The sequence below is a fragment of the Erpetoichthys calabaricus genome, chromosome 9 (genome assembly GCF_900747795.2).
Source record: "Erpetoichthys calabaricus chromosome 9, fErpCal1.3, whole genome shotgun sequence".
Lineage (NCBI taxonomy): Eukaryota > Metazoa > Chordata > Cladistia > Polypteriformes > Polypteridae > Erpetoichthys > Erpetoichthys calabaricus.
Window position 1 is genome coordinate 63,604,079 of NC_041402.2, and position 12,771 is coordinate 63,616,849.

The 12,771-nt window shown below is 37.1% G+C and overlaps 1 protein-coding gene across 1 annotated transcript in view; it reads right to left on the minus strand.

Annotated features, from left to right (window-relative positions):
• zgc:162297 (uncharacterized protein LOC555865 homolog) overlaps window positions 1-12,771 on the minus strand; it is a 33,399-nt gene that overhangs the window by 9,183 nt on the left and 11,445 nt on the right. The window contains exons 3-5 of the mRNA XM_028809668.2: window positions 8,662-8,842; window positions 5,334-5,484; window positions 3,847-3,974 (exon numbers count right to left, since the gene is read on the minus strand). Of these exons, the coding sequence (XP_028665501.1) occupies window positions 3,847-3,974; window positions 5,334-5,484; window positions 8,662-8,842 (460 nt within the window). The remainder of the gene's footprint in view (window positions 1-3,846; window positions 3,975-5,333; window positions 5,485-8,661; window positions 8,843-12,771) is intronic.

Below are 12,771 nucleotides of genomic sequence, written 5' to 3' on the forward strand. Positions count from 1 at the left end.
ACCTGCATTTTTATCACTGTTTAATTTAATATTGTTTTTTATCAATATGCTGCTGCTGGAGTATGTGTATTTTCAATTTGACGATTAATAAAGTATCTATCTATCTATCTATCTATCTATCTATCTATCTATCTATCTATCTATCTATCTATCTATCTATCTATCTATCTATCTATCTATCTATCTATCTATCTATCTATGTGTGTGTCCATGTGGGTTTGTTCTCACACTCCAGTATGTGCTGATAGTCTAACTGACGATTCAAAGTTGGTCTAGCATGAATGAGTGGGTGTTTCTCTATGTACTAATGGACTGAAGTCCCTACAATACAAAATGCATGTTCACAAAAAGAATGTATAACATACTTTCAAGTTACATATGCAGCTGTAAATTACAAACATATAAACAGGTATACAAACACTAAGCAAGCAAGTTTGTAAAGGTAAAAATGTTCAAATATAAACGGGAAGTTCTTTGATTTACTGGGATTGCCAATACCCTACATGGAATGTCAGCAAGCAGCATCCATTAACTATTTATGTATTTGTAATTAAAAATAGACATGTGTTCAGCTTCAAAATGAGTATTACGATATAGTACAGGAAAACAAACTTAAATGTGTTCCATCATTGTCTCTCCTCCCATAATTAATCTCAGCCATTTCTTTCCTTGGTCTAACTATGATTGATATTTGTCTGGATGTTCCTCTACATATGTCATACTCCTATAGTTGTCTAATTTTTCCTTCCTCAATATCCATATCTCTGAATTGTATAATGTTATGTTGCACTGTACTGTCTCAATGATTTTAATATCTACATCAACATGCTTAATTAAGAGTTATTTTCTTTTTTTGGACACATATTTGTTCATCGTGATTCAGTTATTAATGTCGTTTTCACACAAATTATCTAACTATTAAGATCACTTAATAGTTAGATCACTAATGCGATGCAAGAACACGCTCTGACAGCTTATGCACAACTCTCTATTGTTGTCTATCCTGTAGCAGTCACTCAGCTTCCACTACAGACAAATCCATTACTTTACAGCCTTCTCTGATGTTATCCAGTCAATGCCTCTTTGATCTTCCTTCAGGTCTTCTGCCGTGAATATGACCATATTGCAGAATATGAGGAATTCTGTCTGTTGTCATACCTCAGTGGTGTCCAACTTCAATCCTGGAAGGCCGCAGCACCTACTGGTTTTCCCTCTTGTCACTTTCTTCATCAGGGACCAATTTCTTCTGCTAAATGACTTCTATTCCCTTCACTTTAATTGCATTGTTTTAAGGACTCCTTCCTCTGAATTGATTTTTTTTTTCATTAAATGGCAGCCAAAAAAATGAGATGTGAAGTGAGCCAACAGACGACCAGGTAAGTGCAACCTATTTCTCTCCAACCAGTTTCCTAATTAGAAGACAATTCTTGTTGGTAATTAAACCCGTTATTTCCCTCCATGGCTTGCTGCTGCTCTCATTCTGCCACAGTAGACATTTCCAAAACAGTTTATTTTCTTTTTTCTAAGAGAACTATCAAAATATTTTATGGACCTGAACAGATCAACATTACTGAGACCTTCACCTTTCTTTATTATCAGATATTGTATGATGGACAAAGGTTAACTGCTCATGTGTTGGGTCACTTTGTGTCTCATTATTGTTTGACTGCTAATTAAGAAAAAAAGAAACAATCAAGGGGTCTGAGTCTTAAATAGCAAGTCAGTTACAAATAACGCAAAATAAATTAATTAGCAGCAGAAACTGGTCACTAATTAAGAAAATGGTTAGAATGAAAGCTTGCAGCCCCTCCAGGATCGGAGTTGGACACCCCATCATACGTACTACATGTCCAAAGTACATCAACCTTCTCTTCTGAATCTTAAATATTACATCAAACTGGACCCTGAGTGAGCACCTGATGTTTTCATTTCATATCATATTAAGGTATTTGGGTAAAAAATGTTTGACTCTCTCCTTCTCTCAACTTCAAAGTTTAGACCAAACCTTACTTCGTCTTCTAAGCATGTAATAAACTCATTTTTGATTATTTTTTTTCACTGAATAATTTTCGGCAATAAAAATACAGTCTAACTACCAGTTCTGGTATTTCACTTCTTGTTTTTATTTTTGGAAAATGTAGCTTCAGTGGTTAACTTAAACCTACTTAAACTAAGTGACTTTAGGAAATGTATGGTAGGATAAATGGAAATAATTTGAAAATTCTTAGTCATATAAGTTCATGTGGGTTACAAAGCTGAATCGATGCTCTAATACCAATCTGTTAGCACAAGTTATGCTTGTTACCAAATTGTATTTTGCATTACATTTAAACCTAAATACAATGGATTCAGAAATTATTCAGACCTCTTCACTTTCTATACACTTTAATGTGTTGTAGATTTAATTTTAAAATGATATATTTGCCATTTTTCACCCTCAGTCTACACTTAATCATGCATAATGTCAAAGTGAAAACATATTTTCAGAAAGCTTACCAAATTTATTAGAAATCAAAAACTAAAATCTCTCATTTGTGTGATAATTTAGACTCTTTGCTATGGAACTCCGAATTGTGGTCAGGTGCATCCTGTTTGCTTTAATTATCCTTGAGGTGTGTCTAGAATTGACTGGAGTCCACTTGAGGAAAATTGAATTGATTGGACATAGTTTAGAAAGGCCCACGCCTGTGGATATAAGACCTCACAATTCACAGTGCATGTCAGGATAAAAACCAAGCCACAAATTCCAAGGAACTCTCTGTAGACATCTGCAGAAAATTTTTGTGAAGAGGCATAGATTAGGACAAGGGTATAAAACCATTTCTGAAGCTTTGACTCTTTCCAGGAGCACACTGGCCTCAATAACTGTGAAATGGAAGAAGTTTGGAACCACCAGGACTCTTCCTGGAGGGCCAAACTGAGTAACTGAATAAGAACAGCCTTGTTTAGGTAGCTGACCTGCGAGCCCAATGTTGACTCTAATAGAGCTTCAGAAGTCCTCTATTGTATGCGATGGGAGAACCTGTCAGAAGGATGAGCATCTAAGTAGCACTTCATCAAACAGATGTTGAGTAAAATACATATGACAGTCCATCTGGACTCTGAGAGATTGAGGAAAAAGATTCTTTGGTCTGATGAGACAAAAAATAAACTATTTGGGCAGAACTCCAAGCACTAAAGCATGGTGGGGGCAGCAGCATAATGCTAAGGAGGCACTTCTCCACAGCAGAGACAGGAATACTGATCAGAACTGATGGAATAATGAATGCTGCCAAATACAGAGATATCCTTGAAGAACACCTGTTCTAGAATGCACACAACCTCAGAAGGTGTAGGGGGGGATCGGTTCACCTTTTAGCATGACAATGATGTGAAGCATACAACCAAGAAAATGACAGAGTGCCTTTTGGAAAAGTCTCTGACTGTCCATCAGTGGCCCAGCCATATTTATGACTTAAACCCCAGATAACATATGGAGAGACCTGAAGATGGCAGTTTAAAGCGTCCTGTCCAATCTAACAATGCTTTAGAGGATCTGCCAGGAAGAATATGAAAAACTGCCCAAATCTAGCTGGGGCTTCTATAAAGTATTGAATTAAGGGGTCTGAATACTTACATGAATTAAATACTTTAGTTTTTAGTTTAAAAAAATTTGTAAACCTTTGTCATTATGGGTTACTGAGTGTAGAATGATTGGTAAATATGGCAAATGTATCCATTTACTATTAAATCTGACATGATAAAGTGTGCTGAAAGTAAAGAAGTCTGAATACTTCCTGAATTCACAGAATATTTGTTCAAATATTTCAAATTAACACAATATTCAAGTAAATGTTAGCATCCAACCTTTCAACTCTTTTGGATTGGCTGGCATGCCAGTAGCAGTTCCTGTGAGAATAATTCCATCTGAGAGGAAAAACTCTGCAGCCTTTGCTGTATCAGACACCCCAATATCAGAAGTCACTGCATGGGAACTAATAAGAGAGAAGAGAATTATTACATTGCAAAATATGTCCCTGTTTTTAAACTAACAATGTGTTCCATCAAAACATTTTTTTTCAAACTATTTAATATTTTACAGGATCCCCAAACAGAGATAACTTGATGTTCATAGAAATGTCAGACGTATGACAAAAGATCTTCCATGTCACACACGGAATACTGAACTCTGACAATAATCTACAATAGGTGATTGCATGTGTGCAATTATGGTATATATAGCATTTAGCTATTTGGTTATACGACTGTCATAGGGAGTTTTTAAGCATTTAGATCAGGGGTGTCGAACTCCGGGCCTGGAGGGCCGCAGTGGCTGCAGGTTTACATTCTGACTCTTTTCCTAATCAGTGACCAGTTTCCACTGCTAATTAACTCCTTTTCCCTTTATTTAAATAGCCCTGTTTTTAAAGATTCAGTTCTCTGAATTGATTCATTTCTTAATTAAATGGCAGCCAAACAGAAATGAGATGTGAAACGAGCCAACAGATGACCAGCTAAACTGGGATTTCAAAATCCAACCAATTTCATTCCAACCAGTTTCTTAATGAGAAGCCAGTTCTCTGTGTTAATTAAACTTGTTATTTAATTCCATGGCTTGTTGCTGCTGCGAAGGTGAACTGGTCATGTGGCGACTTGTTTTGTGTCTCATTATTGTTTGGCTGCTAATTAAAGAAAAAGAAACAACTAAGGGGGTCTGAGACAAGTTAATTATAAATAAGGCAAAAGAAATTAATTAGCAGCAAAAGCTGGTCACCAATGAAGAAGATGGTTAGAATGAAAACCTGTAGCCACTGCGGCCCACCAGGACTGGAGTTCGACACCTGTGATTTAGATGAACAGCAGGGGGTCGTCCATGCTGGAATCTATATATGAACAACAGTTTGTAAAAGCAGACACCTTGTTCATCCTCTCTAAATGTTTACATTGCCCCACTGTGAGGTGCTTCTTAGAGGAGGCACATCTTGAAATATCCTCCAACAACAGAGTGTAAAAGATGTTACCATACAATAGTAGAGTAAAAATGTACAATTTAACAGTATGTAAGACTAAAGGCATGGTTACTTTAGTTCAGGAGTAGTAATACATTAGGCAGAATTGTGGAAAATGCATAAGGTTGATATGGAAAAGTAATTAGTATATAAGATAGAAATATTTCACTATTTATTAATATACAGCTTTAGAAAAGTATCTTAATAGTGTAAGCAATTAAAAGGAATATACCACATATTTTATATTTTTGCATGCATTATATAGATCTTCTTTCTGGAACAAATAACAATGTTATGCTATTTTCCTATTAATAAAACACTGTTAAAACAACTAAGGAGTCCTACCTGTGCTTTTTTTTAATGTCAGTAAATATCTGTATGTGTTCAGCTCCTATTTGCTTGCGGTATCTTAAAAGTTCACCAGCACAGGCATTTAAAAGACCTTCATCAGCAACATGGGAGAATACAAAACCTTCAGCTCGTATAAAATCTAATCCTTGAGAAAGATTAAAAACAAAAAGTTTCACTTTTACAAAATGTATGAAAAAATATTTTTTACCGCTGTATAAACATGAGTATTGCATTTAGTACTGACACTAGCCTGAGAATGCAATATGTTCGACAAAAGTATAGGCTGAACTGACTACATGTAGTTGATGAGTTTTTGGCAATATGTTTCCATTGTTTTCAATTTATTATTTGGGATAATTTAAACAGAACCTGAAGTCATTTTTTTATCACTGTAAGTGTTTAACAGTTTAATTAATTCCATTACACAGTAAAAGAATGTACATGTGTATTACATTTTCTTATCTACAGCAATTTTATAACACAATATGGAAATATCTTAAGCACACTGCATAAATGTCCTTACAGCTATACTAACTTAGCAAAAATCTGCATATCACGTTAAATATTTATATTTTTGCTTTTAATTGGTCAGTTACCGCATATATAAGGACTAAATCTAAAATGTACAGGTTAAAGCTCTTAAGTGAAATGTTCAGTTTTAACCAGTTAATTACCTTAATCAAATTAATTAAAGACAGTTCAACCTATAACTACAAATTGTCCATAAAGATAAGTTTGGTATTTGTCAAGTCAAAGTTATTTCTTCACAATCATTGTATATATTAATTTGCCATATGAAACTGTTTAAAGTATAGAAATTTTTTATAAATTAATTAAAAAATTAGTCTGTTCTTAAAATAGATTTGTTTAATTGTGGTTTGGCTCTATTGCATAATCTGACTTTTCATTTTCTTTGTTTTTTTTGGTTTTTTTTTATCACATGTGAGCTCCAAACTCCAAAAACAAACACACAAGACAATCCCAAGCTCAAATAAAGGGTGCTTATTACACAAAGTACCTTGTACAAAGCCAAAAACAAGTTGTCTCTTCTCCTCTTTCTCCTCCTCTCCTCTCTCTACTGCACTGCTCTCATCCAATCGAGTTTTGCCTTCCTTCCTCCCAACTCTGAATTGCCCCAGACAAGGAAGTGCGGTCCTTTTTATTGAGGAACTGGGAGTACTTTTGGAGTCAGGGCTTTTGTCTGTTGGAAGCACTTCCAGGTCATAAGGAAGTCCCAAATAACAGGGAGTGCATCTCCCTGCAGCACCCTCTTGGGGTACCCAGGGACTCCAGCAGGACTGCATTTCTGGACTACAATTCTCAGAATTCCCTGCTGGTTTCCGACCAGGCAGCGACATGTAGGGCAGCTGCCATCTAGAGTCCTAGGGGAACAAACATCCCCCAGCGACTATCCATCCCTGTCCTTCTCTTTCTTCCTGGTCATGGAAGGTACTACACATATATCCAGTCGGAATGCCCGTTCATTTGCCTGGGTCTTCCTATACAGGTAAGGAATCTTCTTCTTTCCTGGGTGGGATGTCCGTCCATTCACCTGAGAAGTCTCATTGAAGTATGGTACCTTTCTCTTTCTTGGCCAGGATGCCTGGCTGACCTCTTGGAACTTCCCATACGAGAAAGGAACCATCCCCTCCCCTGGTCGGGATGCCCGTCCATCCTGTGTGGCACTTACACATGCGTGCATATGACATGCCACTGAAAGTATTTAATGCCAAGTGTTTAAACTTAGCATCAAAGTGCACATGGCCTTTGCACTTTCAAAAATCTAATTCTTTAAAAAATGCAATGCATTAATAGCAGTTCAGTTCAGATTTATTGTGTGTGTACAAAGTACAGTCATCATACACACACATCATGCTGCTACTTAGTGTGAATCTTGCTTGGCATGTGTGTGAAATATAACAACACTGAATGCAATTTGCAAAAAATAGGTGCCATCAATCCATCCACCCATTTCCTAAATAGACTTTATCCCGAGCTGGGACGGTGGAAGTAGGTGCCATTTGGGAAACAATTTAAGTAAGCAATATTGTTTATCAGTTGTTAAACCACTATGTCTCTATTTGATTCAGTGTTTGGGCCTGCATTGCCAGCATATAAAACAAAATATAATTTGAGTACACATTTGCCAGCAGCTCTGGCACATGTTGTGAATTACAACAGATAAATACTCAAATCAGATGATTTCAGGGCACACTGACATGTCTGCCCCTACATCTGACATTCTGCACACTTTTATGCAGAGTATCATCTGTTACAAGTCATGGCAGAATATAACCTTTGAAGAAAGAGAACTGCAGAGACAAAAATAGGATAATATGCTGCCTGGAATTTGGGCAAACAAGGGGTGTGTCTGTTGAAAATGTCAGAACTCCCCTCACATTGTATTTTACGTATGATGTTGATGTCCAACTAGAATTAAAACAGTATAGCAAAATTTTAAGTTTGTTTCACAAAACCACCAAAAGGCACTGTGATACAACACTGAAAACTAGTCAATCTATATTTTGTATTTCTCTTGATTCTCCTAACACATGACTAATGTTACAAAGTATTAGATTCAGTTGAAAGAGGCCAAAGGAAAGCACCATGTAAAAGAAATGGCTGGGATGGGTAGAGATGTGTTGGGAGAGAACTTTTCTGACACTTGCCACCCTGAATCAAACAATTTTATCAGAGAATGGATAAATTAAGTTAATACAGAAATAAGAACCCATAAAATCATCCTCTTAATTTGGAAGATTATCCTTTGTGACATATGGACCACTGACTATGTCAGTACTTTAAAACTGTTTCCATCTTGAAGACATTTCTGGAAATGTAATGTAGAGAGTCAGTGTTGTGCCAATAGCACTGTAAATTAATATTTTAGTATATTTTAAACTAGGTGCTCAAAAAATGAGCACTATAGTGGAAAAATACAAAATATAAATATTCAAGCTACAATTATAAAGCAGCTGGGGTTTCAACACAAGCCCTCTGTGTTTTATAATTTACCTAGATGTGGAAAACAAACTTCTATTTTATGGTTCATACTATATTTACTTGCATAGGTTACATTTATATTGTGATTATTCTACAACAAATTTGTGCATTAGGAAGGTTTTAACAAAAGCACTTGAAAAAGTCATCATCTATAAAAGACTTTATAGTAAATATGTAATGCAACATATAAATGAAGATCAATTATTTAAAATGCTTTATTTGGACTTAAAATTTAATGGCCAGCTGGCCCATGCAAAGCAGGCCTTGAAGTGCTGGACACAAAAAATAAATACATTTCAACCATTAAGAACAAAATTACCAGAAGCAAGCGCAACAGCTAAACATGGCTGATTAGCGGCAGACAGAATCTGGACTCCAATGGGGAAGGATGGACATGTCTGTCTCACTGCAGCACACACTGCTGTCATGGTGGCTGTGACTTCAGGACCAGGTGATGTTGTATATGGAAGATCATGCATGTTTTCAACAATTACACCATCCTGTTTGGGATATCAAATAAATAATCAATACCACTTATGTTTGCTCCTCGTATACTATATAAAGAAAATTTTGTAGGGCATCAGGCTCATTGTCATTTATATATATAACTAGTAAGGTTTTCTTCAGACACACATAAATATTTGCAGCTGGAGATCCACAAAGGTAGAAAAAATGAATCACGTATCATAAAGTAGTTTTTATTCCTGAGCTTTCAACCCCTACCAGGGGTCTTCATCAGAGGAAAATGCTTAGACTTACAAGAATCAAAGGCAATATATAGCAACACATTAAGTGGGGGGGTGACTAAGTCAGTATGATCAAGGGGGGGGGGGGGGGGTTGTATAGTTTATTTATTATGTACATGTTCTTCTTAAGTTAGAATATGCCGGATTTATGTCCAAGTGTCTGTTGATGGCGTTTTCATCTGATAGCCAAGACTCGGCCAACTCTCTGGCACTTTTTGTACTGGCCTTAAATTTTACTTTTACATTGTCCCAGTTGAATGTGTGTCCTGTTGATTAGTATGTGCATAGATCAATGATAGTGCATCCTTTATTCTGACGGCGTTGCGATGTTCCTGTACACGTGTTGAGATTCTTTTTGAAGTTTGTCCTATGTATACCACTGAGCAAGAATTGCATGGGATACTATAAACTGCATTTCGTGTTTCTGCTGTCGATTTCTTGTTTTTGGCATTAAAGAGGACTGTGCGCAAATTGTTCGTGGGTTTGTGTGTTATTCTGACGCCCCACTTGGTCAGGATGCGCGCTGTACCTTCTGACACCTTGTGGTGATAAGGGAGTGAGTGCCAGGTGGGGTGGGGGTTCTGATTTAAGTCAATTGTTTGCTGATTTATTTGGCGTCTCCTGTGTAAGCTACGATTAATGAATGTTTTTGAGTATCTGTTTGAGGTGAAAAGGTGGAAGAGATAGCGTCTCTCATTAATTTTTGTTTCCTTAATATTACAATGAGTGTGGACTCGTCTGAATAGGGTTTTCACACAGCTCTGTTTATGAGATACCGGGTGGTTGCTGGTGAAGTGTAAAATCTTGTCTGCGTAGCATTCTTTGTGGTAAACACTTGTGGTCAGGGTGGCGTCATTATTTCTTTTGATTTAGATGTCCAGGAAGCTGATGTGTCGGTTCATTTCTTTTTCCATTGTGAACTGGATTGCGGGGAATACTGTGTTGATATGATTGTAGAACTCGTTCAGCTGGTCCTTTTTTAGTATGATGAATGTGTCGTCTACATAGCATATCCAAATTTTGGGTGTGATCTGGGATAAAGCCATGTTTTCAAATCGCTGCATTACCAGTTCCGCTAGGAGTCCTGATAACGGCGATCCCATTGGCATGCCTTCTTTCTGAGTGTAATACTTGCCGTTGAAATGAAAATGAGTTTTTTGGCAAAGTGATATTAGGTGCATTATGTCTTTGATGGACAGTTTGGTTCTTGTCTCTATGGTGGGGTCGCTATCCAGTCTCATTAATAGTGTTTCTGTGGCCAGATGAATCGGAATCATGGTATATAGCGATATAACGTCAAGCAAGACCATGATCTCGTCCTCAGCGATGGATACGTCTTTCAAGCGCTGTAATGCCGACTCCGCGCTGTTAACAGAATAGTTAAATGTTTGAGTAGTTGGAAAAGTCTTTTTGATAAGTTGTATGATGGTCCGCCTATTAGGCTAACAACTGGTCTGTATTTCAGTGGTGTTTTATGTATTTTTGGGAGTCCATAAAATTCAGGGCAGTTAGCATTGTTGGATTTCATTTTGTGAAAGTTCTGTGCATCCAGGCGGTTACAATTTCGGAGTTTGGTCAGAGTATAGTTTATTTCACCAGCAACCACCCGGTATCTCATAAACGGAGCTGTGTGAAAACCCTATTCAGACAAGTCCACACTCATTGTAATACTAAGGAAACAAAAATTAATGAGAGACGCTATCTCTTCCACCTTTTCACCTCAAACAGATACTCAAAAACATTCATTAATTGTAGCTTACACAGGAGACGCCAAATAAATCAGCAAACAATTGACTTAAATCAGAACCCCCAGCCCACCTGGCACTCACTCCCTTATCACCACAAGGTGTCAGAAGGTACAGCGCGCATCCTGACCAAGTGGGGTGTCAGAATAGCACACAAACCCACGAACAATTTGCGCGCAGTCCTCTTTAATGCCAAAAACAAGAAATCGACAGCAGAAACACGAAACGCAGTTTATAGTATCCCATGCAATTCTTGCTCAGCGGTATACATAGGACAAACTTCAAAAAGAATCTCAACACGTGTGCAGGAACATCGCAACGCCGTCAGAAGAAAGGACGCACTATCATTGATCTATGCACATACTAATCAACAGGACACACATTCAACTGGGACAATGTAAAAGTAAAATTTAAGGCCAGTACTAAAAGTGCCAGAGAGTTGGCCGAGTCTTGGCTATCAAATGAAAACGCCATCAACAGACACTTGGACATAAATCCAGCATATGCTAACTTAAGAAGAACATGTACATAATAAATAAACTATACAAACCCATCTTGATCATACTGACTTAGTCACCTCCACCCCACCCCACCCCCACTTAATGTGTTGCTATATATTGCCTTTGATTCTTGTAAGTCTAAGCATTATCCTCTGATGAAGACCCCTGGTAGGGGTTGAAAGCTCAGGAATAAAAACTACTTTATGATACGTGATTCATTTTTTCTCCCTTTGTGGATCTCCAGCTGCAAATATGCAAACCGTATCACAGACCTTCTCTTCCACACATAAATATATATTTTGAGTAAATAAAATTATAAATATGTCAGTTAAAAACAGCTTTCCACACTATGTATATGAAGATTAGACTTAAATTATGACTATACACCTAATTATTTAAAAACACTTTATGTACCCCATGCAATGACTCCATATTACTCCATTGTTAATGAAGTACAATTTCAATCCTGGTTGTTATCCTTCATAAGAAAGGTTCTTGCATTCATATTTATTACAAAAAAGCTTCTCATAGTCTCAGGCTATCTTTTAATATCTTATTTTCCTCTTCTGCTTTAAAACTATGCATTCCCTTGTGGCTCTGTCTTTTTTTTCTTCTGATTTTACCATTGTTTCACTGTTTTTGTGCTTCAACTTTTTCATATCTCTCATCACATCTTGCTTGCTCTTTTAGTGCACTGATCACTTACCCGTTGTTTCCTGTGTTTTGAAAACACCCATCTTTCAATTTTGCATCCACTATTAGACTTCCACAATAGCAACTCATATTTGTACGCACTAACATTTAAGTACAGAAAGTAAAGGTAAGGAAATGTAGACTCAGTGTAGGGTCTCATTAGCTCTCAATGGTCTGACAATTTTGAGATATGTGGAATATATTTTATATTTTCAAATATATTTTATATGTTTTACGCTATGATTCCACTGTCTATGCCAAACATTTCAATTTGCGGTCAAGAGGAGCAAGATCTTAACCCATAAATACCACAGGAAAATTAGCCCACAGGGTATTCATTATGAAGGCCACTTCTTTATTCTAAAACTTAGTCAAGTTTCAAGATTTAAATTTGTTATATCATACTTTGAGTTGGCACAGTGACAGTGCACCTGTCTCACAGCAAGGAAACCAGGGTTGCTCACTGCATTGAGTTTGCATGTGTCTGTGTGGATTTCCTCTATGTGATCAGGTTTCCAACCTCAATCCAAAGATATGCAGGTTATGTGCATTGGTGTTGCTAAACTGTACCTAGTGTGTGTCTGTGTGTGAGGGTATTTACCCTGAAATGGACAGGAGCCCTGTCCTGAGATTGTTCCGGCCTTGCACCCAATGCTTGCAGGGATGGGTCCAGTGTTCCCACGACCCTGCTCAGGATAAGCAGATTTAAAATTGGATGGATAGATTTCATATGCTGCATTCTCCC